The sequence below is a fragment of the Grosmannia clavigera genome, assembly GCF_000143105.1.
Source record: "Grosmannia clavigera kw1407 unplaced genomic scaffold GCSC_140, whole genome shotgun sequence".
Taxonomy (NCBI): Eukaryota; Fungi; Ascomycota; class Sordariomycetes; order Ophiostomatales; family Ophiostomataceae; genus Leptographium; species Leptographium clavigerum.
In genome coordinates this window covers 676,404-703,522 of record NW_014040801.1, presented here as the reverse complement: position 1 = coordinate 703,522, position 27,119 = coordinate 676,404, and the positions used below count along the sequence as shown (strand labels likewise).

At 59.0% G+C, this 27,119-nt stretch overlaps 8 protein-coding genes across 8 annotated transcripts; 4 read left to right on the top strand and 4 right to left on the bottom strand.

Moving 5' to 3' along the window:
* Positions 1 to 511: 511 nt before the first annotated feature.
* CMQ_534 (ef hand domain containing protein) lies at positions 512 to 3,666 on the top strand (the record flags this gene model as incomplete). Its single annotated transcript, XM_014317613.1, has 3 exons — positions 512 to 1,422; positions 1,515 to 2,031; positions 2,359 to 3,666. The coding sequence occupies 3 exons, from the start codon at positions 512 to 514 to the stop codon at positions 3,664 to 3,666; spliced, it is 2,736 nt and encodes a 911-aa protein (XP_014173088.1).
* Positions 3,667 to 3,839: 173 nt separating this feature from the next.
* CMQ_1289 (duf1772 domain containing protein) lies at positions 3,840 to 5,953 on the bottom strand (the record flags this gene model as incomplete). The annotated part of the gene is made up of 4 exons (XM_014318368.1): positions 3,840 to 4,479; positions 4,755 to 5,399; positions 5,449 to 5,825; positions 5,879 to 5,953. 4 exons carry the CDS (start codon positions 5,951 to 5,953, stop codon positions 3,840 to 3,842), a joined length of 1,737 nt encoding a protein of 578 aa, XP_014173843.1.
* Positions 5,954 to 7,801: 1,848 nt separating this feature from the next.
* Positions 7,802 to 9,465, bottom strand: CMQ_1140 (uncharacterized protein; the record flags this gene model as incomplete). The annotated part of the gene is made up of 2 exons (XM_014318219.1): positions 7,802 to 8,689; positions 9,361 to 9,465. 2 exons carry the CDS (start codon positions 9,463 to 9,465, stop codon positions 7,802 to 7,804), a joined length of 993 nt encoding a protein of 330 aa, XP_014173694.1.
* A 2,689-nt stretch (positions 9,466 to 12,154) lies between these two features.
* CMQ_1516 (amidase protein) lies at positions 12,155 to 14,053 on the top strand (the record flags this gene model as incomplete). Its single annotated transcript, XM_014318595.1, has 3 exons — positions 12,155 to 12,195; positions 12,251 to 13,733; positions 13,793 to 14,053. The coding sequence occupies 3 exons, from the start codon at positions 12,155 to 12,157 to the stop codon at positions 14,051 to 14,053; spliced, it is 1,785 nt and encodes a 594-aa protein (XP_014174070.1).
* A 297-nt stretch (positions 14,054 to 14,350) lies between these two features.
* Positions 14,351 to 15,349, top strand: CMQ_750 (methyltransferase type 11; the record flags this gene model as incomplete). Its single annotated transcript, XM_014317829.1, has 4 exons — positions 14,351 to 14,386; positions 14,456 to 14,558; positions 14,605 to 14,745; positions 14,793 to 15,349. 4 exons carry the CDS (start codon positions 14,351 to 14,353, stop codon positions 15,347 to 15,349), a joined length of 837 nt encoding a protein of 278 aa, XP_014173304.1.
* A 208-nt stretch (positions 15,350 to 15,557) lies between these two features.
* Positions 15,558 to 19,462, bottom strand: CMQ_1609 (uncharacterized protein; the record flags this gene model as incomplete). Its single annotated transcript, XM_014318688.1, has 2 exons — positions 15,558 to 16,128; positions 16,197 to 19,462. 2 exons carry the CDS (start codon positions 19,460 to 19,462, stop codon positions 15,558 to 15,560), a joined length of 3,837 nt encoding a protein of 1,278 aa, XP_014174163.1.
* Positions 19,463 to 21,340: 1,878 nt separating this feature from the next.
* CMQ_1669 (lysophospholipase plb1) lies at positions 21,341 to 23,431 on the top strand (the record flags this gene model as incomplete). Its single annotated transcript, XM_014318748.1, has 1 exon — positions 21,341 to 23,431. One exon carries the CDS (start codon positions 21,341 to 21,343, stop codon positions 23,429 to 23,431), a length of 2,091 nt encoding a protein of 696 aa, XP_014174223.1.
* Positions 23,432 to 23,830: 399 nt separating this feature from the next.
* On the bottom strand, positions 23,831 to 25,232 carry CMQ_944 (uncharacterized protein; the record flags this gene model as incomplete). The annotated part of the gene is made up of 2 exons (XM_014318023.1): positions 23,831 to 24,434; positions 24,523 to 25,232. 2 exons carry the CDS (start codon positions 25,230 to 25,232, stop codon positions 23,831 to 23,833), a joined length of 1,314 nt encoding a protein of 437 aa, XP_014173498.1.
* Between the last annotated feature and the right edge of the window lie 1,887 nt (positions 25,233 to 27,119).

The window sequence follows — 27,119 nt, the reverse complement described above, 5'->3', positions numbered from 1 at the left end:
AGCAGATGAGAAAAACAGCGTGCCGGCTGAGGATGGGAGAGTGTCGGAGAGAGTCGTGAACGCAGCGTGGATGCGCGAGAAGCCGGGGCCCTTTTATGATTATATGCTTCGTATACGGGGACTGCAAGGTCTGAGGCAAGGCCAAGTACGGAGTAGAGAAAGTTCTACTTCCCGGTCCAATTCAAACGCCGCTCCTGCCGTTGTCGGCAAATCAGCGCATCCGGGGTTTGATGCCCCACTTTTAGTTTATATAATCGGGATGTGGATTTTTGACGACTGCTCGTTGTCCTTATTTGCTGTGGAATCATTTTCCAGCCCAGTAGGATTGAAGCTCAGCCGTCAGCCGCCAGCCGTCAGCCGCCAGTGCCCAGCCCCATCGAACGAGACGAGTAGCTGCGGAGTTGATTGCAGTCGATCGGTCCAATCCTTTCCGAGCACACGCGACGCCATGCCGGCCAGAAGCGAGGGCAGCAGCTAAGCCGGTCGTTTTTGTCTTTTACTTCCCTTCGCCATGGACCAGTCGAGCTCGCCGGCGGCGACGCTGATGATGCGACCGCGCGTGGCCGTGGCGGTCATCACGGCGACGGCAGCACTGTCGATCGGCATCGGGATACTGCTGGAGCACCTGCGGCAGACGCGATGGGGCAAGCGCAGCAGCAGCAACAGCAGTGGTGGACTGCACAGACGAAACGCGGTGCGACGACCACACGGGACCAGTCGCGAGGACCACCGGCGGACAGACGAGACGGCAGCGCCGTTTGCGGACGAGAACGAGCGGGTAGACGTGGCCGAGACGGTGGTGGACGACGGCGGCGTGGATGAGCGCTGGCTCGACGACATGACGCAGGCAGTAGTGCAACGGGCTGGCCAGAACATTGTCAGTCTGCTCTTCCGGGTGTCGGAGGACAACGCTCGACGCAGCGCGTATGTGCATCGTGGCTGTGCGTGCAACGCGTGTGGGATAGTGCCGATCCGTGGGATTCGTTACCGCTGTGCCAACTGTGCCGATTTCGACCTCTGCGAGACGTGCGAGTCGCAGGGGCTACACACCAAGACGCACATCTTCTACAAGGTCAAGATCCCGGCACCGCCGTTTGGCCCTCGTCAGATGCAGCCGGTCTGGTATCCTGGCGATCCCGACAACTGCGCGCCGTCACTGCCGCGCGGCCTGATGGCACGGCTCTCGCACGAGACCGGCTTCGAGCGGCAGGAGCTCGAGGCTTTTTGGGAGCAGTGGACGTACATGGCCAACACGGAGTGGCGCGAGGACCCTGATGAGCTCGGACTCGCCATGGATCGCCGGACGTTTGAGCGCTGTCTCGTGCCGTCGGGCGGCTATCGCCAGGCGGTGCCAAACCTGATCCACGACCGCATGTTTGCCTTTTACGACACCAACAACGACGACCTCATCGGCTTCTCCGAGTTTCTGCACGGGCTTTCGTACCGCAAGCGCAAGGACAAGCTGCGCCGCATCTTTGACGGCTACGACCCACCGACCGCGATGGCTTTGTCAGCCGCCGCGATTTCCTTCGCTTCTTCCGCGCCTACTTTGTCCTCTACAAGCAGATGCACAAGGACATCATCGAGGGCCTCGACGACCAGGCCATGAGCACCCCCGAGACTCACCAGCTGGTGGCTGGCCGCACTCCGCTGAGCAGCCTGTTTGGCCGCGAGGGTCGTGTCCCGCCTGCCGACTTGCGCCGCGTTCTCGACGGCAAGCTGCTCAACCGTGCCTCGGGCGAGGTCGTCCTCCGCGACGGCTTTCCACCCGACGTCGTCAGCGAGAGCCGTCCGGACACGGTGTCGCGCAACGCCATCCTCGAGGGTCTCTTTGCCCGCGCCGAGTTCTTTGGCAGCGGCGATCTGATGGACGACCAGCTGTTTGCGTCCGCCTCGGTCGGTAACAGCCATCACCATGGCGGCGACGATGGCCGGGACACGTCTGCGGCCGCAAACTACTGGGACGCGCTGATGAACCCGCCGACGTCGGTGCAGGAGCTGCCGGCGCTGCTGCTGGGCCGCCGCGACTCGGTCGCTCTCACCGACGGCATCTATGTCGCCACCGAAGATGACGGGACCGAGGACGGCGAGGAGGAGAGCGTGGATGCGAGCCGAGACGGCGAGGGTGACGACGAGGACGAGGACGACGGGGAGGGCAATGAGGCAGGCAACACAGAACGTCGCGACAGCGCGACGCAGACAAGCACAGACGGCGTGGCCACGTCACAAGAAGAGCGGCAGCAGCATCGACAGCATCGACAGCATCGACAGCATCGACAGCATCGACAGCATCGACAGCATCGGCGCCGTACGCCGCAGCAGGAAGTGGCCCGGAAGGCAGCGTTGGCAGCGCGGAAGAACCTGCACGAGCGGTGGGTCCGGCGGCAGTTTTACCTGGACGAAGAGGAGGGCGCGACGCCGCCGGTGGACTGGGACGATGGAGAGGACGTGATTGTGCAGCAGCAACAGCAGCAGCAACGGCAACAGGACGCGCAGGCCAGGAACGCCAAGACGCAGCGGTCGCGGTCATCGTCCAAGGTGCGGTTTGCCGAGGACACGGAGGACTACGAGATCCAGTCGACGTCATCGCGCAGCGTGCCGGAACGATGGGGTGGCATGGAGATTCCCGGGGCCGAGAAGGACGCCGGCCAGGAGATCTTGTACCAGGTGATGCAGCAGGCCTTCAACGAGCTGCTGGACATCCTCTTCAAGGAAAAGGAGGACCTGTCGGTTCTGGCTGGACAGACGAAGAGCGCACGCGAGGAGCATCGGCATCTGTTTGAGGCGATCGACGTAGGCAGGCCAGCCGAAGAGACAGCGGCGACGGGCGGAGAGGAAGCAGATCCGTTTCTGATGGATCTGCTTGTTCGGAGCGGTTATCAGGTGCTTAAGAAGGAGGAAGAGGTAGTGAAGGAGGAGGAAGGGGAGAATGAAGAGAAGGAGATTGAAGAGAAGGAGAACGAAGAGAAGGAGAATGGCGAGAAGGAAAACGACAGGAAGGAGAATGACGAGAATGACGAAAACGACAGACCAGACAGACCAGAAGCGCCTGCTGACAAATCAGTGACGATTCCACTTCTGCACGTCAACGGCTCGGCAGTCGGTCAAGGCAGCGAGCAACCGATCGGCAGAGAGCCAACTTGCAGAGAGCCGACATACAGAGATCCGACGATGCCGCAGTTCCGACCCAACTCGGCAGCAGACCTGGAGGACAGGGAGGAAGAAGAGCGCGATGGGCTCTTCGCAGACGCACTCGCCGCTGTCTCGACAGCGGCAACAGTGGCGACCAGTTCAGGCGGACCGTCAACGCCGACCGCGCACGGCTTTTCGACCCTGTCTGCGGCAGCAACGAGCGAGAGCGACAGCAATGGTGGCAGCAGCAACAGCAGCAACAGCAGCCGAAACAGAAGCGGAAACGGAAACGGCAACAGCCGAAACGGCAGAAACGGCCACGACCGAAACGGTACACACAGCACGCAGACGCCCATTCCCCAGGCGACGCTGGTCCAGTGGAAGAAGCTGGACCTGGCCGAACAAGAAGCGGCCCAGCGTGGCGGCTGGGGCAGGCTGAGCTACCCCGAGTTCGAGGCCATCTTCAAGGCCGAGGAGGCGTCTAACAACCGTCTCGACTACCTCGGTAGCTGGATCGACTTTTGCATTCCTTGAGGGCCATGTAAGATATATAGCTAAAAAGAGTGGTCTGCCGACGGGAAACATGTTTTATTACTAAGCTATTACTAAGCTTGCTTTAGCGTATATCCAAATAGAAGGGGATGAGCTTTGAGATGCTGCACAAACAATTGGTGTTGTTGTTGTTGTTTCGTCGCCGTCGTCGTCTCCTACAGCACGGCCGCGATGCCGACTGTGGCCGCAGCCGACCAGAGGGCAGACCGGACGAGGTTGAGGACGCCCCAGTGGTCGACGAGGTAGCGAGACGATGCGATCTCCTGGGCCGTGTAGACGGTCTCGTCCGTGGTCTGGGTCTGAGCCTCGGCCTTGGCTGAGCGCGCCAGCAGCGCCCGATTGGTCCGCTGCATAGCCGTCAACGTGTAGGGCATGACGGCGGTGGCGAGGCCAGCAGCCAGCAGCGGCAGCCGCGACGGCCGGCCGCTGCCAGAGGAGGTGCCGGCTGCTGCGGCGTGCCAGCGCACCAGGTACACGGCCACCTGAGCGGCCGAGAAGAGCGCGCTGGTGGTCACAGAGGCCAGCCGGCCGGACTCGTACATGCGGCGCCACTGGCGCAGCATCGCGGCCGGCGGCGACTCCAGCAGCCGCGGCACCAGAAAGGCCGAGAGCGACAGGTTGGCACCCGCCGCTGCCGCTGCCACGAGCGCCAGCCCGGCCTGCAGCGTGCGTATCGGACAGACCATGACGTGTCTTGCGTGTGCAACAAATGTCTTGGCGATCTGGACGTGCCGTTCCGAAGGGGCGGATCCAATGCGTCGATGCGTATGCGAGAAGGAGCGCTGATGCGGGCGACTAGCAAGGGAAGAAGCGGAATCGATCTGCTCGTCCGGCTGGCGCTTAATCGCTGTCTGTTCTGTACCCTTGCGGCCTTTGGATGTCGAAAGTCGGCCGAATCACTGGCCGTCTTACGAACATGACGTAGCCAGTCTAAAGTGGAGCGATATCTAGATCATTGCTGACTAATCTACAGACCGAAGTCTACAGCGTGTATCCTATCTTATTCTTTTTATTTTTTTTACGTCTGGCTGGATCCATCCCGGTGTTCTTTCACATTGTCCCTGCCCTACGCCCATCTCATGTCCCAGTACCGGGCGGCCATCTCCTCGCTGAATCCGGAACAGGCACCACACGTGCAGCGGAAGCCGAAGCGCTGGAACAGCATCGCCGGCGTCTTACCGTACGAGATCAGCAGCTCTGTGCCGCTCTCGATGCGGCGTGCCACCGTCATGACCAGCACGTCCCGCCGCCGGTCGTACCGGTAGAGCACATTGTTCAGCGGCGGACAGGCGTGATTGAAGCGCGACGCCAGCAGAAAGACGCCCTCGAGCGTGCCAGCCATAAACGTGTTGGCCGTCCAGATGCGCTCGGCTGCCGATGCTCGCGTGTCCGGATGGTGGCCGGCCAGCGCGTAGAACGCCGCCCGCTGTGGCGCAGACAGCCGCTCCAGCTCGGCGCACAGGTGAAAGCAGTCGGTCCGCAGCAGAGGCCGTTCCACCAGGATGTGCTCGCCGCGTGCGAGGTCGCGCAGCGCAAACGCCCCCAGACCGCCCAGCGCGGACGGCCGGATCGCAAAGGCGCCGTTGACGTGCTTGACCTTGTCATCCTCGCTGCTCGGCACCTCCACCACGGCTGGCGGACAGACGGCCGCAAGATTCATGTAGCAGAGCCCGACGGCCGTCCGGACCGTCGAGTCGCGCAGCTTCTTCGTGTATCTGATCTGGTCAGAAACAGGACTCGCACACTCTCCATGGCATCACCTACGGCGACTCAAGACGGTAAACCCGCTTGCCGTTGCTGAATCCACAAAGTCGGAACCCGGCAGATGCGTCTTCGTCGACAGCCGCCTGTTTGAGCTCGTGGAATCGTCCGGACGAGCGAGACTGTCGTCGACACTTCTCTGCCCGGCCCTGTTCGGCCACGTGGTCGATGCGCTTCGGCGTCTTCACGGCCCAGTCGCTGTCGTCGTCCTCGCTGTCGTGGATGCTGTCGCACGCACTATCGCTGTCGACTGAGGATAGCGTCTCGCAATCGCTGGTGAGATCCGCCTCCTCGGTCGACGTGCTGCTGCCCTCTACGGCAGACGGACTGGCATCGCCAGGCGCCTTTTCGGCTGGCTTTGGCCGAACATTGGGCATGATCTGCAAAAGGTGAGCAAGGAACTGAAACGTAGCACTTCATCTCAGACGCTCACCTTTGGGGTCTTGGGCGTCGGAGGCTCGGTGTCGATCAAGAGACCCAGGCTGTAGACACGGTCGATGAGCGGCATTGTGGCGAGTGTGTGAAGCTCTTCGGTCTGACGCTTGGGAGGTGTAGTGTTTTTACGGAGGGTAAGTTAAGTGACGTCTTACTTTGCCTGAGGATAGAAACTTCGATGCGACTTGACGATGGAGTCTTGCCCCAGGCAAACAGAAAAGGTTGACTCCATGACTGCAAACTTCAATTGAGCGACTGCGTGACAGGGTAGACGGCGCCACCAATTGACCGGCGTGAAGCAAATTGGAGCACAGGCTGAGAAACCGGTGAGAGAAGCACGAATTGTTGGTCAGCTGAGCTCGAAAATCGGGCAGGTGCTCGTGTAACCTGAGCCCAGACCTTTTTTTAGCAGCACCTTCTCAGCACCCAGACAGCGCCGAAAAGCCCCGGCCGCTCCACTGGCGCCTCGGTGGAGCCTCCGTAGGGCCCTGTAAAGTCGTCTGCACACCATGGACAATTAGGAGTCAATGGATGTGGCGGCCTCTCTTCCCTCGCCCACGGCCATTGTTCAATCACAGCCGCCAAGACATGCCCCTGCTCTCGCCGGAGATGTCGTGCTCGTCGCCTCATCGGCATGTCGCTATGCGATCGGAAAGGTGGACTGACCAGCAGCCGATGCACCTGGCCAGACGCCTTGAGGCCTAGGAGAACTTGGCTGGGGACATGATTCTGCTCTGGCTGCGCTTCTCCACTGCCCCTTTTTCTTGTCTACTCTGCCCCCCTGGGTCCTTCATCTTAGCCGCGAGATGGCTGTGCTGATAGACTGAAAGTCCGACTCGGCCGGCCTGTTCGGCCGTCTTGCTCCTAAATCGCGATGGCGGCTGCGACCTCAAATTCAGACATGAGCATCTGCGACAAGCTGTGAGAAAGAAAGCCAAGGAATTGCTGGGCCAATTCGGATTACTCATCACTTCACTATTTATGCACCTTGTGGCAGAGAGCACAATAGATTTATGCAACCTTTGTTCTCTATCGACGAGGCCTTGTGCAACCATGACCTCTCGTAGCATTCTTTCCTTTATTGGCCCTAATACCAGTCTCCGGTCCCGCGTCGCTTCGCCCTGCTCTTTCTGGTGCCGCGTTGAGGCTGTCCGGGGCCAGAAACATCTACCAGGGTCGTCCAATAACCAACTGTTCGCCTGCAAGACGAATGGGCTCAGATACCCTGGTGCTGTTACATCAGTGGCTCTCGCCGCGAGCCTGCTCCTTGCTATTGTTCCGCTTGTCTGGTTGCTCGTGGAGCTGTAAAGAGTACAGGGCATCTCCAGCCGGCGTATTCCACTAGAGATGTATCTGATGGTGAATATTGTCGACATTGGTACATAGGAGAGAGAAATTACACTTGAGTTGAGAGGAAACATTCGAGGCATACAGCATGTCGTTTTTGCAAGCAATGTCAATCGCAACAAAACGGGAAACACGATGCCACAAAACTGTATGGCCCAATCGTGACGGCCTCGGAAGCTGAGACAAAGCGGGAAACTAGAGAGAACCGGTCTCGGCTAGAAAACAGGGTTCCTCCACCAAATCTTTGCATAGGAATGGATACTGTTGTTAGGAAATGAAAAAGGATTACTTTGTTCCAGTGTGTTCTGGCAAAGCATTGCGCTACATGCAAGCAGTCGTACAACGTTCATAGACAAACACCACCAGTAGAAAAGACAAGGTTACCAGACTAGAGAAACAAATATACTTGTGTATATACAGTCTTGGGGATGGAATCGGTTGCTAACAGTCGACACAGGTAGAAGTCTCCCTCCATAGACTAGAAAGCATAAGAAGAAGAAGAATGAAAAGGGGAAAGAATAGAAACAAAGGCAAAAGGCGAAGGGCAGACGAAAAGAAGGAGCCCCCCAAGAAGTCAGTCTCGGAAGACTTGGTTCATCTGGCACGAGTCGCAGCGCCTGACCGTCTCTGGCCATGCCTCCCGGCAGCGACACACCCACAGCCGCTGGTTGTCCTGCGTCGTGGTCACGTCTGCCGGCACCAGCAGGCGTGTCTCCAGGGCGCAGTCTATGCAGTACCGTCGCAAGCTCTCGATCTGGCCAACTTCGGCTCCTGGAGCCTGTGGCGTCCACCCGGATCGGGACACTATCGCCACTGGTCCACGCGACGTGTGTATCTGCAGTACTGGCATGTGTCCGGGCACCGGTCTTGTCAGGTCGGAGCCTGACGGTCCGATGCCCATCATGCCTATGCCTATGCCCAGGCCTATGCCCATGCCCATGCCCATGCCGGCCGGCGACGATGGCATGGATGGCGGCTGCACAATGTTGCCGACCTCGCCCGGCAACGGCTCACCGACGGGCTCAAAGATGCGGCGGCCGGTGTACGCGTCGCGCTGGATGACACGGGCAAAGGTGTACGCGTCCGAGGGACGCTGGAACTCGTCGACGGGCTTCATGCGGAAGCAGATGTAGCAGGCACAGTACTGCGAGCCGTGCCTCCGAGCGACGAGCGCTGCCGCCTCGCGATCACAGCGTGCGACGGCGGCGTGTCGGGCCGTCCAGGGCAGGTATTTTTCGACTTGCACGGCGCGAAACTGCGAGCTGAGCATGGACAGGTTGAGGATGTCGTGGTAGTCGAGGTAGAGGTTCATGTGAGCCCAAAAGGCCGGCGGCAGATGCAGGAGCCAGTGATAGTGGCCCGGCATCTGTGGTGGAGATGGCAGATGCAATGGCGGGTGGCCGTGGTGGTCCATGGCGACACAGACGAGCTTAGAGGAGATGGGGGTGGCCTGTTCGATGGACTGTAAGAGATCGATGGCTATTGTATACGTTGAAATGTCAAGCTGCATCCCAAGAGTGAGTATGCGTGGCTGATCGAGGCCGAAGAGGAAAGGAAGGACCGGTTGCATACATATATATGTGCTTGTATGCACGCATGAAGAATAGAGATAACAGCTGGTGTCGGTGATGCGAGAGCTCGTCTCTGTTCCGCCGGCCGTTCACAGACGTCATCCAAGGTAGAGTAACGTTATACGAGTGCAAAAGTCTCAGAGTATCAGTCGGTACGGAGTCTGGTGGTCTGCATCGGTATCGGTCAGCCAAGAACGCGGCCTATCGTGTGCTGATGGTGTGCTTCCCCGTATCTTGATAGGGCAGCGGAGATGTGAACCGCAGCTGTGGAAAAGGTGCTATGATGCATCCCTGCTGCAGCTGGGCAATACGGCAGGCGGGGGTGTAAAAAATCAGAAAGTGTGGATGTGGAGAGGCTGTTGGAGGTGAAGGGAAAATCAAAAAGGACGAGTCCAGGATTTAGCAACAGCGGCGGATTAGCTGATCGGGCTGGAAGCAACAGCAGCAGCAACAAAGACAATGTTGGAAGCCGTTTGCCAACAACGCCCCGAGTCTCAGTCTGTTGGACGAAGGACGGCATCTTCTGGAGAGGCCATTACAGGGAGAGTTGGGGGGGAGGGACTGTGCTGGGGTTTTGTGTGTAACCGGCAGTAGGAGTCGGAGCAGAGGGCGGTCTCTGTGGCGAGACGACCTGGTGGAGGGTCGAGTTGCGCTTGTGGTGGTGCATGTGCGCGTGCGGTGTGCCTGGCGTTGGCGTGCATAGGCGTCTTGCGAGCTAATACAGATGCCGGGGTGGGGAGAGGGGCGTCTGTGTTGCGAGGAAGGCCGAGAGAAAGAGAAGACATAAAGGTGCAGGAAAAAGGAGGAGGCAGAGAGGTAGAGGCCAATAGGACAGGCCGTCCAATCTGCCGCTCCTTCCAGGGCCACTTTGTTCTGCGGCAATATGGAGCCCGGTTCTGACTGATCGTCCACAGACGCGTTTGCCTGGCAGAGGTGCAGCTCGTTTGTCTTTCGTGCCGGCCAGAGTCGGAAAAGTAGATTAGAGGCAATCTGCCGTTGCTGGCCGTCCGATCGAAGCCTGCAGACGGGCCTAGGATGACCCCCCGAAGCCGGGTTGGTCTCTAACCGGATTCTCGCAGGCCAGCCATTGGTGAGACAGGCCGTGTAGTAGTACGACGTAGAGTAGGGAGAGCAGCCAGGCTCAAGCTCGCTCACCACGCTGACCCATGTCGTCCAATCTCGCTCACTCTCTAGTTGGGTGGGTTTGGCGACCGTTACATGGTAGGACGACACAGATGCCGGCCGAGCCGGGTAGCTTGAGCAGAAGACTAGCCCAGCTGGTCTTGTTCAGCGTAGCAGTGCCCCACGGCAAGTCCCTGCGCATGTCCAGAGAGACACGATGCGCAATGGTGCGATGGTGTGAGCAGTTGAGCGCAGCAGCCAGAAGGCCGGCTAACAAGGCTAACGCAGCGCAGCCGCACATATAGGCCGCTTCCTGTTCGAGATAAGCGCCCGATCGTCTGTCGCCTCCACCGATGTTCGTTTACAGCGGCTGCTGTTTTTCTTCTTTTTCGGTGTCCTCTTCTTAGCTCTTGTCGTCTGTTCTCGTGCCCCCCCCCCCCTAGTCTACGAGAACTCGTATTCACGTTAAGCGGTGCATATGTCACTTTTTTGGTCTCGCTGTGCTGCAATCCTGCAATCCTGCAGTTCTGCAGTCCTGTGGTCCTACAATTTTGCAGCGCGGTCAAAAGCTCATCCATCTACCCCTGGCAGCGGCAGTGCGCTTAGGCGGCAGGCGGACAGGCAGGCCAGCATCTGGCGGCCATGGCGGACAAACAAGAGGCCTAGTCCGATCAATGTCCATGTCCCGGTTGAATTGGTGGGAAATGGGCCCAGTGAGGGGCCGTACGAGTCTCGCAGAACCAACAGCCGTCGACCTGCGTAGCGTGCAGTCGTTGGCAGTTGTTGCAGCCGTTGCAGGAAAGACATTGTCCTCACGCCCCCCCTCCAAGTGGGAAAATCATGAGTTCGATTTCTAATTGTGGTGTTAGAGTCGAGAAGGAGCCGGCCAAAAGAGGCTGTCGGGCAGATTGTTGGACCGACAGCCAACGAATGGAGGTGGTTAAGCGCCGACTTCTTGGGCGACCCGACGGCTTGGAAGCGAAATTTCAGGTGATCTTTGTGGTTGAGATTGTGCATCTGTGCTCCACATCGGCGGACATGGTTGCAGACGTGTGTGTGTGTGTGTGCGACTTCAAGCAGGAGCAGGGGCATGGTACGAGTAGGGGGTGGGTGGAGGGGAATCCCTGCAGAATCAAGCGCGAGGTGGACTATGTACGGAGCAGTAAGATGGTTGTGCGTGCACGCGTATGTGTTGCCCGTGCGAGAGAGCGCGCGCGAGAGAAAGAGACAGACGGAGCCTTGGGGGGAGATTGGAAGCGCGGATTGGCCAGACCAATTTACCGCGTCAGGAGCCATGATGCACTCGCACAGATCAGTCTGTGCGGCCTGCATTTTGACAGATGGTGGCAGCCGAGCGGTAGTGAGACTAGCGTTGGAGCATAGGCAGGAATCCGGCGAATAGTGGATTGTTGGTGCCGTCCGGGTACGAGCAGTAAAAGGGGAGAGGCCGTCGGTCGTCCCCCTATCTTTTCGTATCCCTGATCGTCGTCACGGTCCCGAGCCTTCAACAAGGCAGCCGAGGCACAGCCGCAGGGCAGACGTGGTACGGCGTGAGAATCGTACTATGTAAAAGTCTGGACATGGATGTAAACCATGATGAGCGGCGTGGCTCACGGGATGCTGGCTGTCTGGCTTCTCAGACTCGTTACGTCGTAGTGTCTGGGACCCGGAACTGGCGTCCGGGCTTCCGCGTATTGACATCTCATTAGCTGGCGCGGACAATGGAGCCTACTTTAGCAATGGCGGCTGGTCTCGCTCCAGTTTTAGCGGAGTGACGAGAAGGTAGCCATGGCTTGGCCAAACTGTCTGTTCTGCTTTCCATCCTTTGTCAGCCGCATGGTCTGACCGGTCTGGCTGGCTGGCTTGGGCTCGGGTGGTGGGGAGAATGGATGAATGTCTTGTGCCGCTCTTGCCGACCTCTTTTTGTCTTTTTGGTCTTTTGGTCGTCAGGGCGAGATCACGGACGGATGCGGACGAAGACCGAGAGGTTGTGCAAGTTGAGGGGGACTTGCCCTAAAGGGAAAGTATTACCTGGACGTCGTGTCTTATCTGCGGCACAAGCAAGTGCGGGGCTTGTGTCCCGTATCAGGCAGGAGCGATATGGCCGATGTTGTCTGGATTGTCTTGACTGTTGGATGATCGTTTGGATGTGATCGGACGACAAGGCCACGAGTCGAGCTCGAAACCAGCGTCAAGCAGCCGGTCTCCCACACAGAATCACACATCCACCCACCATGTTGTCCTCGTTCCTCGGTCTCCAGTACCGGAAGGACTGGTGCGTTGGCCGCGGGCTCCTCTTTCCCCTCCCCCTCTCGCTGACGTGTGTGCAGCGCCTTCAAGCAGGCCCAGCGGGCTGACCGCATCCGCGCGCTGCCTGCGGCCTACCACGGCGCGCTGACGGCCGACGACCGCGCTTTGCTCGGCCTGCCGGTCGAGCAGCTGGTGCGCCAGGTGCAGGCCGGCGCGGTCCAGCCGCAGACGGTGCTACAGACGTACGGCAAGGCAGCGCTGCGGGCGCAGGAGCAGACCAACTGCGTGACCGAGGTGATGATGACGGCAGCCGAGGAGTGGCTGGCAGCCAGCAGTAGCAGCGGCGATGCGGCCAGCGGATCCATCAACCTGGCAGGCCCGCTGGCTGGCATGCCGGTCAGCCTCAAGGACACCATCGTCGTCGGCGGCTTCGACGCGTCAGTCGGCTACAGCAGCTTCACACAGCAGGTCCAAGCGGCTGATGGCGCTGCCGTGCGGCTGCTCAAAGACGCTGGCGCCGTGCCGTTTGTCAAGACGAACCTGCCCATCACCCTCCTCAGCTTCGAGTCGACTAACGCGATCTGGGGCCGCACCACAAACCCCCACAATGCTCGCTACTCACCCGGTGGCTCCTCCGGTGGCGAGGGCGCCCTGCTCGCTCTCGGTGGCAGTCGCATCGGTGTCGGCAGCGATGTCGCCGGCAGCGTCCGACTGCCCGCCGCCTGGTCTGGCTGCTACAGCCTTCGCTGCTCAACCGGCCGCTGGCCCAAGCTCGGCTTTCGCACCAGCATGCCCGGCCAGGAGGGCGTCCCCAGCGTCTATAGCCCCATGGCTCGTACCCTTGCCGATCTCACCTATTTCACCCGCGCCGTCGTCCAGATGCAGCCGTGGAAATACGATTATTCCGTCCATCCGCTGCCCTGGAAGCCCGACGTCGAACAGGCTGTCGCTGCCCCCGACAAACTACTCCGCGTCGGCATCCTCACCACCGACGGCGTCGTCGACCCCAGCCCTGCTTGTCGCCGTGCCCTCGACTCCGTCGCCGACGCCCTTCGCACCGCTGGCCACGACGTCGTCCTCATCCGCGACAGCCCCGCCACCAGTACAGATACTGATAAGTCAGCCGATGAGTCAGCACACGTCCCCATGCCCCCTAACATGGAACACGCCCTCAACATTGCCGCCCAGCTCCTCAATGCCGACGGTTGCCGCACCTTTGAAGTCGCCCGTCGTCCCCACGAGTGGCTTGACAGCGGTGCCAGCCAGATGCGCCGCCTTGCCGCCCTCCCAGCCCCCCTCCGCTACCTCTACTACCTCTGGGTCCGCTTCGTCCGCCGCGACCCTGTCTGGGCCCGTCTTGTCCGCAGCTGGGGTCCCAAGTCGGCCTTTGAGAACTGGCAGCTCGTCGCCCAGCGCGAGGCCTATCGCGACAGCTGGTTCCACTGGTGGGACAGTGCTGAGCTGGATATCCTCATCACTCCCCCCAATGCCACTCCTGCTCTTCCTCATGATGCCATGCATGATGCCGTCAGCAGCTGCGGCTACACCTTCTTGTTCAACCTGGTTAGTCTCCTTGTGTTTGTATTATGCTCCTTTAGTTGCCGTGTCTAAATGTTGTGCAGCTCGACTACACCACCGGCATCCTCCCCGTCACCCACGTCGACAGGACCAAGGACCAGCTGCCCGCCGACTTCTCCCTCAGGAAGCTCAATGGCGTTGCTCAGGGTGCTATGAAGCACTACGACGCCGACGCCATGCACGGCCTGCCTGTGGCCGTCCAGGTTGTCGGCAGGCGCCTCGAGGAGGAAAAGGTATTGGCTGCCATGAAGAGGGTCGAGGATGCGCTAGGCGACAGCAGGTACAAGCTGCTGGAGCTGGAGTAGGCCGCTCTATCCACTCTGTATTGAGTTCCGTGATAGCATATAAAATTGGAGTGCTTTGCCGATCGAACTTCCATTTTACCGTCTAGACCGTGATCTGTAGTTCTCACTCTCCATCGACGCCGACTCCGACATCGGCATTGTGTTGAGATAGCTAGGACGCCTGTCAATTGTAACGCGGGGCGTTTATACGGGAGGAAGGTGTCTCTGTATAAATACAGGATTGAACTCGCCTCTGCCTGTTGCAGTATTAATTTAGTATCAGCAGGCAACGAGGTATCTGTCCGCATACACGGAGCAATGACGACCGAGAAACAAGACTTCTGGTCCGCCGAGGTGAGCCCTGTCGGCTGCATCTCTCTGCTCCCAAGACCGACGAACGACTGACCGATCGCGTTTCCGTAGGCCTACCAGGATGCAGCCGCATTTGTGCCCCGACTGGCCGGCAAGATTGTCGGCTGGCTGGACGTGCAGAAGGACGACGTGATCCTGGACATTGGCTGTGGGGGTGAGTGGCCTGGTGTCTGTCCCCGGACCACGCTGACAAGTGCCAGACGGCGTGCTCGACGTGTCGATCGGCCACATCCTCGCGCAGGGCCACGGCTCCGTCCACGGCATCGACAGCTCGCTCGCCATGATTACGTCAGCCGAGACGGCCGTCCGGACAGCCGGTCTGAGCAACTGCACATTTGAGGGTCAGTCTTCTTCTTCTCTCCTTCACTCCTTCTCACTCACCCCACAGTTCTCGATGCCAACGACCTCCCTCATCGTCCCGACCTCCTGCAGGCTCGCTTCCACAAGGCCTTCTCCAACGCCGCCCTGCACTGGATCCTTCGGCCACCCGACCGCCGTGAGGCCTTCTTCCGCGGCGTGCGCGACGCCCTGCAGCCGGGTGGCCTCTTTGCCTTTGAGATGGGCGGCCTCGGCAATGTGGCCGAGCTCGTGACCGCCGTCGTCGCTGCCGTCAGCCGTCGCGTCGGCCTCGCCGCCACCGTCGTCGCCGATCCCTGGTTCTTCCCCGACGAGGCCTGGGCCCGCCACATGCTCGAATCCCGCGTCGGCGGCTGGTCCGTCCTCGCGGCTGAGCGCCAATGGCGTCCAACCCCCGCCGGCACCTCCGGTGTCGATGGCTGGATCCGCCTCATGGCACGCCCTTTTCTCGACCTCATCCCCGATCCGATTGAGCGCGAGGCCTGCACCCGCGAGATCGTCCAGGTCCTTGAGTACACCACCCGCCAGCCCGACGGCTCCTTCAACCTCAACTATGTCCGGTTGCGCGTGCTGGCTCGGAAGATATGAATCACTGGGGAATACACTCGATCAAAAATGCCCTGCAATTTGGTACCGTCTATAGCCTATGACGCCTTTTCCCGGCACGGAAAGAACCCCGGTGCCGCCTTCCTTCCAGCTGCCGTATTAGTCACAAGCAAACATGCTCTTAAACACGTAGCAAAGGCCCAAATAACTGCACCCATGACCATGACCATGCCAATGACTATCCCTTCTTCTAGTACCATGCCTTCGACAGCGGACTGGCAATCTTGGGCGCAAACTGCAGGCTCTTCCGCCGTGCCGACATCAGCCGCATCAGCACGCCCTCGTCCTTTTCACGCGACAGAATGCCCGCGCCCAGCTCGCGATAACATGTGTTTTTGGGGGGACATGTGCGCGTCAACAGCGTTGACTGCTCGTCGTGCAGCGACATGATCGTGTCCTCGTCCTCCTCCTCGTCGCTCAGCGGCGTCGACGGCGAGAGTGCTGCTGCATACCGCGCAATTGCCTCGGGTGCCGGCGTCTTCGGCACTGCCGTCAACATCCACTCCGACGGTCCTTCCACCTCGCCTTCACCGTCCTCGTACTCATCGACAGCTTCATTGGCCGGCGTGCTTGGTGCCGTGCGGCAGTCGCGGTAGCTCGACGCCACGTTGGTTTGTTTTGCCGGTGTCGTCACTATCATACCGTTCATGTTCGCAAGAGCCCGCGGCTCCATGCTCTTGCGCCGCCAACCACCACGTGGCATCGCTGATGTATCGATATAGTAAGGCGCCTCGTCCAGCCACTGGTTTTCCCGCTCACAGCTGTCGGTTGGTTAGTAAGCAAGCATAAAGGCAAGGGAACTGAAAAAGAAGCAAAAAAAAAAACATACTCAAGAACCCAGCTGACACCAACACACTGCACCACACCCGCGCTTTCGCGCACCTTTTCCAGCGTGCGCTTGCCACCATCCTTGTAGACGACATGCGTGATGCCAATTCTGGACGTCGAATCGGCAGCAGACGAACTGCTGCTGTCGCTCTCAGGGTTCCACGGCCAGTGCTTAACACAGCGTGCACCCATCTGCGTGAGCAGCTCGACAAAAATGCCGCTGGCATCAGCGCCTTCGGTTGTGTAGACGTCCACGAAGACGACAGCTCCACGAAGCAACGCCGGGTCGATGTCTCGCCGCGGCGTGCGGGCAGGCGTCGCTGCCACCGACCAGCCGCCATCTGACTTTGCCGGTGTTGCTGGCGCAGGGGAGTTGGTCAGGCTACGGACGATTTCTCGCTCCTCGTCTGACACCATCTCGGCCACGGCCGCCTCACCGGCAAACGAGTCCCGACGGCTCTGACGCCGGCTGTCGCGCCGGCGATCCTTCTTCGTCGGCGAATATGAGATCACCGTTCCGTTCCGCGTGAGACCGCAGGTGCTGCTGCCATCGTTGCTGCTCTCACTAGCCGTCTTGCTGGCGGCGGGACGCCGACGAGGCGCACTGAAGCTGCGGCGGCGCATCGTCGACTGTGGCGATGACTCGTCGGCTGCCTTGAGCGGCACCTTGGACACCGTGTGGAATGTGTGCATCATCACCCGCTGCGGCGTCACCGGCGGCACCGCGGCAGAAACTGCAGCTGCGTTCTGCTCCATCAGAGCCGGGTCGATCGGAATTGCATTCTCGTCACCGTACTCTTGGCTGTCCTCAGATTCCGACTCGTCGGCCGCGCTCGGCGTCAGATGTACCACGTCTGCCATCTCCTCCGTCTCCATCAGAGACATGTCGTTGGCCTCATCCGCCAGCTCCAGGTCCTCCTGCGTGAGCGACACGTTGTCGAAGATGGGCGGTAGCACTTCCGCTGCAGCCGACAGTATCGTGCTGTCGACGGTCGCAGCCTGCTCCTCCACGCTGTCTTGCCCCTGAACGGTCGGAGAGCTGACGGCCTGGCCAGCCATGGCCTCTTCAAAAAAGATAGACGGCTCTGCTGCTACGTCCGTCTTCGCTGGGCTGTGGGCCTTCCAGCTGTTCAGCTGCTCGGCCAACGGCGTGAAGCCAAGCTTGCTCACTCTAAGTCGCTTCGCGCTGCTTCGACCATCCAAGCTTTCACGGCCCCTCCTGCTCGACGGCGATCGTGTTCTCGACATTCTCCGCTTTCCCGTCTTTCCAGCCGGGCACGGCGTTGCGGGAGCCGCGTCTGGTGGAGCCGAGAAGAACGGGATCCGTGGTGTTGGCTCGTCTTCAGAGTCTGACTCAGCACCAAACGATGTCAGGTCCCGTGCACGAAGTCCAAACGCTCCTCCAGCGGGCACGGCCGCCGTTATGGCGGGAGCAGTGCCCACAGCGGGTCCATCAACCTCCATCGGGTCCTCCTCGGCTGGCATGGGCACCTCGTACTCGGCAGTGTTGTTGTCCGTCAGTCCAGGGGACCTCTGGCCCGCCACTGCAGCATGTACGTCACGCGACCGGAGGCGTGTTGGCGAGTCCGACCGTAGTGCGGCTGCATTCGATGCCATTTCGCTGAGCATCTGTGTCAGAGAGTCGGCGTCCTCGACGTCGTCATCGTCGGTGTCATCGGTGTCATCGGCGTCATCTGCATCATCTTCGTCGTCCGGAGCTGGCGTGCTCGAATGGGGAGCCAGCAGAGCCGATTCCAGCTCCGGCGACGTGGCCAGCTCCTCTGCAATGTCTGATACTGCCAACGGCTTCATGTTTGGTCTCTGCAGGAAAATAGCGGCCTTGACCGGCGATGCAGGCCGCTTTGCCGGCGTCTGAAGAAGGGACATTTTGGAGGGCGAGCGCGTGGCATCCTCGAGGCTACCGCCACTGCTCTTTGCCGGGATGGGGAACCGCTTTGCTGGCGATAGCAAGAGCGGACCCCTGCTCAGCGTCGGGTTGACCGTGGAAGCCGCCGTGTCCAGTGGCACCACTCCATCCAGTCGGCGAGCCGGCGAACGCAGCAGCCCGTCCTTGGCTGGAGATGGAGGCGGCCGGCGTGCCGGACTGGCCAGAATCGTGCCTGTGAGCTCTGCCGACACAGCCAGGACGCCATCGCTCGGAAGACCGCTACCAATGTCGCGCGACGCTGACTCGAGGTCCAGACCGGCTCCGGTCAACGTCTTGGCACGTTCCTGGGCGCCCAGGCCTAGGCCAGGCCGCGAGGGGCTTCTCAGCAGGGGCTTGACATAGACCGGCTGGCTGTCGGTCGCGCCCAGCTCGTCCTCAGATTCGACGTCGTCCCGCGCCATGCGCACCTGCGTCACCTTCTTAGGGCTGAGCGGCGTTGGCGGCTTCGGCTTCTCGACCTTCGTCTCGCCCGAGCCTGCGGCAGCAGACTTGCCACGAGCAGAGGCGACGGTGCGGGCAGAGCGTGCAGCCGTGGCGGGCTTTGGTGCTGTTGATGATGCTGCTCGGCGGGTTGGCTGAGCCCGCAAGCCTGTGGAGGGTTCGGATGCTTTTGAAGCGGCAGTCGATCTGGCCGTCTTGACTGTCATCTTTGGGGCGATATTTTCCTTCTCGGGCTCCTCAAAAGTTACCCTCTTCTTCGGTGCGGTTGACTTGGAAACCGTGGCTGCAGCTGTGCGGACAGAAATGGTCGGCCCTGTCGATGTCGTTGTGGACTTTGTACGTGTGCGCGTCGTCTTCTTCGCGGCTGTAGCTGCTGTTGTAGACATGGCACTACCGACTGCTTCCTCAGCACCATCCACATCTCCCTTTGCTGTCTTTTTAGTCCGCGTCGTCCGTGCTGTCGACGGCTCAGACGTCACTGTGTTCTTGGGTGGTCGACCCCGGTGAGGACGTGTCGTTGGGGCTGCTGCTTCGGTTGCAGCTGTGGTATCATGTGCATCTGCATCGGTGGCCGTCTTCTTAGTCCGACCACGAACACCACGGGCAGCCTTCATGATGTGTGGTTGTGCACGCAGCAGGCCAAGCTCGTCTTGCTCGTTGTCGGTCTCGACTTCGTCGGACCGGATCTTTCTCTTGGCAGCAACAGACGCGGTCGTGGCCGTGGCCGTGGAGCGGACGGAAGACCTGGCCTTGGATGCGGCGGTGGACGCCTTTGCTCGCGTGGCAGCAGCTCGGGCGGCCGAGGCGGTGGTGTCGACGCTGGCCTCTGCCGCGGCTCTGGCTCGCGTCATCCGTTTGGGGGGTGCCTGGGGCTCCATGTTGAGAGGGTGGAATGCAGGGCCGAGTGGAAGAAGGAGAGAAGCAGTTTTCTGCTGGTGAAGAGCACGCGTTCAGGAAGGGGCGTCCATCCAAGTTGGGGGGAGGGAAGGAGCGTCCAGGAGACGACGTGATTGTAGGGGCAGGCGGAAACCGACTCCGAGATGTCGTGGCTGTTGCGGTCGGCGACTCGACACGACAGGCGTTGATAGCTTGTCGAGGAATTGGCGATGTGCTTGTTTACGCAGTCGGGGTGGTATCAAAACACAAAGCGGGCCTGATAGGCAGGTGGGGAAGCACAGAGGCCAGGATGTTGCTAGCCAAAGAGCTTTGCAGAAACGGCAGGTGGAGGTTGTCACGGGCCATCATGGGGTAAACAGGCGGTTGCCAGGCAACGGAGGTATGCGTACCCGTACAGTCTGTGTTACAATATGCACTGTACGAACACACGGCATAACTGGCTCTGCTGGATCTGATCTCCTATGGCGGTTTTGCCTCCTGCGCCAAAACGGCGGTCGGAAGGGTGCCACCAGATCGGCGCGGTGATCGTGCAGGGGTGGCAAACTTGCTACAGTACCTGATACACCGCAAGCGGCCGGCAGCGACTTTTGCTACACGTGCTCGTACGAGGCACAAGGACTTCTCTGCCATACATAGCCCTCCGCACGATACCCTCCGGCTGTCCGGCTGCTGCAAGATTGCCATGGACTAGCGCTTCTTGTCTCTCAAAGCGTTGGCGACGGCGTCTCGGCATTTATCGATTGCGAGTAGCCCCGAGGCCGTGTCATCTGAGTATGCGCTGGTGGTCGGATCTTAGTATATAGCTCAGCTGTCTCTGGTAGCAAAGTTTTCCAAGCCTTTGGCCGATCGGGAGCATTTGAGCGAAAACGACATCTGTCGGCATCAGTACGGTAAGCCGGGGCCGGTGCAATCCTTCGTATTCATCGTTTCAGGCGTCGCATGCGGGTGAGAAATAGAGTAAGCGCTCGCCAATTTAAAGGAAGAAAACCGGGCCTTGTCAGAACTCTTAGTGGCGACGCCGCACTGTAGAGATTACATAAGCGGCGACGGCTCACGGCGTCGGCGTGATAGCGTGCAAGAAAAAACGCTTGCGGCTGTATTTTAGCATTTATGCCTCTTCGGCAGAGAAGTCGACAAGAAAGAAGACGAAAATCGAGCTGTATTATATACGGAGCAGAATAGAAAGTACGCGTCACACACTGCCAAGTGGTGGGTATCACATACCGGTTCAGCTCAGCCTCACCCCCTAAGATCAAGCGACCCCTGGAGCTGTGGCTAGCTTCCGGACATTCCGCCTGTCCATCCAATCCGTCCGTCTCCAGGTGATCGGAATGAGCGTCCTTTGGCGCTACGCGCGCAGACACAGGCGGCCCTGCATGCTACTACTCTGCATGTAGATCCGGTACTATATGGATATATGGCTTGATCTTGCCTGTGTCTGGCGGCAGTCTCTTTTCCGTTTCGTATTTCGTTCATTCATTTCTGTGTTGTCTGTGCAGACTATATATCTACGCCCCTCTCGTGATCAGCTGCGGTGAGATTGTGAGCGGGTGAAATAGATGAGGACCTGACAGGCGAAGTGGTTCTTGTTGGTCTTGGCTCGTTTGGGCCGTCTTGTCTTCTGTACGAAGTTATCTCTCTAAACCTTCCTCTCATCTCTGTCTCTTCTCTTCCTTCTCCTTCGTCTGTTTTCCCTTCTCACGTGTTCATTCTATTATCTTCCTCCCTTCTCTTCTCCTTTTTCTCTCTCTTCTCTCTCTTCTATCTCTTCTCTTCTCTCTCTCTTAGCCTTCGTTTCTTCTCTTCCCCTCTTCTCCCTCTCCTCCCTCCCTCTCCTTTTCTCTCACCCTCCCTCCACCATGGTTCTTCTCTCTCTCCTCGTCGGCGCCGTCGCCCTCGCGCCCACCGCTCTCGCTGCCGCCCCTACCGAACTCACCGACGCCCTCTACGGCCGTGCCTTACCGAACAACCCGTCCGGCAACTACACGCCCATCTACGTCGACTGCCCGGCCGCCCGACCGGCTGCCCGTGTGGCCAGCGCTCTGTCGACCAACGAGACCGAGTGGCTGGCACTGCGGCGCAAGAACACGCGCCAGCCGTTGGTCGACTTCCTCGTGGCCGCCAACATCACCGGATTCAACGCGACCTCCTATGTGGCGGCCGCGTCGACCCGCAACGTGCCCAACATCGGCCTGGCCATGTCGGGTGGCGGATATCGAGCACTGATGAACGGAGCTGGCTTCCTGGCCGCCGCCGACAGCCGCACGACCGATCTGCCGGCCAGCAACGTCAGTATCGGCGGTCTGCTGCAGGCGTCGACCTATCTGGCCGGCCTCTCTGGCGGTGGCTGGCTGGTCGGCTCCATGTTTGCCAACAACTTCTCGACCATTGTCGAGCTGCGTGACGGCTACGTCGGCTCCGATCTCTGGCGCTTCGACAACTCCATCTTCTCCGGCCCCAGCGACGATGCCCAGAACAGCGGCAGCACCCAGACCACCAGCACTTCGACCCGACGCCGCGCCATCGAGGCCATCCGCCACATCGCCCGTCGTGACGGCGTTCAGCTCGACCTCGACAACGATGACACCGCCCCCAAGACCGCCCAGCATCTCCACATCATCGACACCGCCGAGTACTGGACCCACGTCGCCGATCAGGTCGCCGGCAAGGCCGACGCTGGCTTCCAGACCTCCCTCACCGACTACTGGGGCCGCGCGCTCTCGTACCAGCTCATCAATGCTCCCTATGGCGGCGTTGACTACACATTTTCTTCTATCGCCCTCGCCGACAACTTTATCGCCGGCCAGACCCCCTTCCCCATCCTCGTCGCCGATGGCCGCGCCCCCAACACTACCATCATCTCCCTTAACGCCACCCTCTATGAATTCAACGCCTTCGAGATGGGCTCCTGGGATCCCACGACCTACGGCTTCGTTCCTACTGAATACCTCGGCTCCAACTTCACAAACGGCGTCGTGCCCACCGGCAACGACAGCCACTGTGTCCGCGGCTTCGACCAGTTCGGCTATATTATGGGCACTTCCTCTACCCTCTTCAACCAGTTCCTGCTGACTAATCTGAGCACCGAGATTAATGTCCCGTCCTTTGTCATCAAGGTCATCGACCACATTCTCGAGGATCTCGGCAACGACAACAACGACATTGCCCAATACGTTCCTAACCCCTTCTACAAATACCATCCCGAGACGAATGCGGCTGCCGAAGACATCCAACTGTCTCTTGTCGATGGCGGCGAGGACCTCGAGAACCTGCCTCTGCATCCGCTCATCCAACCCTTCCGCCAGGTCGATGTCATCGTCGCCGTCGACTCTTCCGCCGACACCGACTACAACTGGCCCAACGGCACTGCTCTGCGCGCTTCTTACGACCGCTCGCTTGGCGACATCTCCAACGGCACTCTCTTCCCTGCCGTTCCCGACGACAACACCTTTGTCAACCTCGGTCTCAACAAGCGGCCCACCTTCTTCGGCTGCAATGCCTCCAACTTCACCCTCACCGACGGCCAGACTGTCCCTCCACTTGTCGTCTACCTGCCCAATGCGCCCTACAGCGTCGATAGCAACGTCTCAACCTTCACCGACAGCTACACCCTCACCCTGCGCAACAAGATCATCACCAACGGCTTCAATGCCGCCACCCAGGGCAACGGCACCGTCAACGCTGACTGGACCACCTGTCTCGCCTGCGCAGTCCTCAGCCGCAGTTTCACCCGCACAAACACCTCCGTTCCTGCTGCGTGCACCACCTGCTTCGCAAAGTACTGCTGGAACGGCACCCTCAATACCACCAACTACGGCGCCTACGAGCCCACCTTCCTCCTCGCCAACGTCTCCTCTGCTGCTGTTCGTGGTCTCCCTGCTGCCGGAAGCACCATGCGCACTCTAGCTGCTGCCTCTCTCAGCTCTCTCCTCGCCTTCCTGCTCCTGTAGAGCATATACGTGCAAGATCTGCTTGTATCTAGCACACTTGCCCATCAGTGTAATGTAGATTTGTTTGTTAGACAGTCCAGGTCAATCGCGATTACGTTTATAATACGTGTGCATAGAAAGAGCTCTTGCCGTAGAGTGTTTCTTTGCCCTGTGATTGCCTGGTTGCTTGATTCGTGCCCATTCGTCATGTTTAATCATCTTTTTTTTAATTTCCCCTAAGCGTTTGTTTTGCCATCGCAAGGCTATGAAAATGAAATGTAAAGCATAGAAATGGTAATGCCAAAATAAAATGCAAATGCAAATGCTGAAAACGCAACCCCAACACAATGGTATCATCAATCGCGAGGATGCTTTCACCTCTTCCTAAGGGCCCAGGTCCCCTTCCCCCGCTTTTCCGTGTCATCGGAACGTATTGCGGAATGGACTGTCACACTTGACTTCCTGCACACCCTCTGGCAGCAGCCGCATCCACTCAGTCCAGCCAGCCTTGTCTACTCCGCTGTCCGACAGCTGCAGCGTTAGATGGATCTGTGTCCCCGGTGCCTGCATCTCGGGGCTGCTTGGCATCGGCCTCTTCGAAGGCGCAACCAGGATCGATGGCAGCCGCGCATTCGCGGATATCTGGATGTGCAACGGTGATGGGGAGCTTGTGATCTGCTCCTTCTCGGGATTTTGGCCTTGCATGATCCGAGAATAGTCCGACAACAGCCGGACGTGAAGCTCGGCAGCCGATAAGGCTGACAGGGGACCCCTGTACTTTTGGTTCAGCCGCGTCTGGAGCTGATTGATCAACGCATGCGTAAACGCCACCCGTCCAAGCTTGTTGCTCTGGCTCTCGCCTGCCGATGCTGCAATCAGCTCCAGCACACCCTCCCGGCGTGTCATCTTGGAGCACGGATAGTATGCCGCGTCCATGAGTATGAGCGTGTCCGAAGTCGCGTCCTCGAGCACCTGTTGGATGCCACTCCACCGAATCGTGCGCGAAAATGCCCCGTCCGTTGAGCTGCAAAAATTGTCAGCGCCCGCCAACGTGACAGATCTCTCACGCTCGTCTCTTCGGCTTAGTGCTGCGCATCCTCATAACCACCCACCTTGACAGGACCATCTCACGCTCGCCATCTAGATAGCTGCAGCCAGCATAGTAGAGAATCTTGAGTGTCTCTCGCGAGTCTCGGTTGCTGACAAACTCTGTCACCGTTTGAACCAGCCATCGATATGGGCTCGAGACATCCACCGGGATGCACATGATCTCAGCAGTATAGTTGTATCTCTTCTCAAATACCGCTGCGAGGTTCTCGACAGCAGACCTATCCAGCTGATTGTCGTCAGACCACACTACCAGCTGCACGTGAACGGCATCATAGCGCGTGCGGTAGGGGTTAGAACTATTGATGATCCGAGCCGTTGCGCTTTGGAGATCGCCCGATAGAGACTCAATGCCCGGCAAAACCGCCGACGTCATCCTGTCCGTTCGACTAGATGGCAACGGCGTGCGGGGGGCGCTGCTGATGGACAAGCGACTAGAGGATGGCTGTGATAGCGGAGTTGGAGACGGCTTTGAATGTAATTGGCCCTGCGACACGGAGTGTTGGTGGTGCTGATGCTGGTGCTGGTGAAGTTGGTGCTGCACCGGATACGGGCCGGTCGGCACTGGTGTTGAATCAAGATCCATCTCCTGCGGATCGCTCTGGAATGGCATCACCATCGGCTGAGAAGCGTTGGTGGGACGGCCGGCAAGAGGCACATACTCCTGCGCCGGAATATGGTTCTTGTACTTCCGCACCGCATCTTCCCAGCTCATGTTGTGGTGGTTTGGATGGCACTGTCAAGGACGGGGCTGTGAGCTTTCTCAGCCGTTTTCGATGCTTCTTTCTAGGGCACCGTCACGTTCTGTACAAAGGGTCAACTCTTAGCACTCACTGCAACTCTCCGGCGTCGGCAGTCATTGCAAGCGCCAAGCTTCCTAATCAGGGCTGCTTTCTCTCGCTGTGAGGCAGAGAGCGGGCCGGTTCTTCGCCGGCTGGGCCGCCGGGATCCGGTAATGTCGGCCCCGGAACTAGCGGAAAACACCGCCTGCGATGGATATGTGGGGGAAACTGGCTCGGAAAGATTATAGGGGCGTTCGGCGTTGGTATCAACAGACACAGCCGTGGTGGCTGCCGTCGCGGTTGTCGTAATTGACGACATAGTATCCTTTCTCCTCCTTGGCGGAGACGATGATGTGGGTGAGACTCGGTGCTGATCTGTGCCCGTTGATCCTGCGGATATTGGCCGTTGCTGGGCTTTTCGTGATTCATCTCTCAATGGAGGCGCTTCGAGAAGATTGGGGGCTTGATGCATTCTTACTTGCGGCGAATTCCACCGTTACTACTTACACATCGTCTGAAGTTATCTTGCTCTCGTCTTCGATTTTGTCAGATTTACGGCTCCAGATAGCCGCTGTTTTGGGCTTTTTGGTTTTCTCACCCACCGCCCCGTACAAACGTGACAAGATCCCTGAAGAAGTGGCGATGCTTCAAAATGTTATGGTTATCGTTGTCGATGGAAATTCGACAACGAGTTATTGGGATGCTTGGGATAAAATTCGTACATGCAGCCAATGCCGGATGAAATAGTAATTGCGAGGGAAAAAAAAACCTCCAAGATAAACGGAGTGGAACCTATGACAAGAGGGGTATGATATGTACGCGATCGGTGATAGAACGTAAAGTCTGCCTCAGTGACAGCACCAAACAAGGCCAGGCAAGTGAGTATATGGACGTTCAAAAGGAAACGTGCGGTAGGAGAAGATGTGTTATGATGAAAGACAAAGACATCAACGAGCTGCTGCGTAATGACTAGATTGGAGTATATGGAAGTGATATTGAGCCCCGAGCCCTTAGCACGACAAGGTGCTGGTAGGGAAAGGAGGGAAGCCGGTCAAGGTAGTATGGGCAAGAGATAGTTTTGAAGGGGGCAGATCTGGCTCGTGAGAAACAGCACAAAAACATTGATGGCCGACGAGCGTCTGTGAACGATGCCAAGACAGCCTGGCTTATAAGAAAGGTAAACAACAGACCGGTAAACAAGCGGGCTGGTACAATCAAGAGGGTGAAAGAAGGGGAAGGGGGTAGGCGTGTACGCAGTATGACGGTGTACAGGAGGGGAGGTCAGTGGCTGGCCAAGGAACCTCTGCTGGCTGCATACATGGCGCTGTTGTGGTAGAAGAAATGGGGCAAGTCTGAGTTGAGTGTTGCTTTTTGAGGTGGGCGTGCTACTGCTGCTGTTGTCGTTACGATGGTGGGAGGGGAGGGGGGAGAGGGGAGGGGGGGACGGTCGAGATTAGGAAAGATTAATGGCTTAGACGGCAGCGGTGCATTGCCAGGTCAAAGTGGTGTGCCGGTAGGACGAGGGCAACAGGAGGAGGACTCTCAGAGAATGCCGGCTGCCGAACAAAGCGTACCGATAGGTGTGTCTGTGGTGGGCTCTAGGAGCGAAGGCAGAGTCCTTGATATTTAGTCGATTATCCCGCTCACTTTCTGCTAGTTTGTCATGCGTCTGATCTCTTCGTTCGTTTGAACCTGTTCGTTTCTGCTCTTCTGCCGTATGAACAGGTAGAGCTTGCCGGGTGAAAGCGTCGTCCAAGATTTGGTAAAAATGGAGGGATTGTCATGCAGGAATAGAGCCTAGCACTGCTTTGGAAAAGACC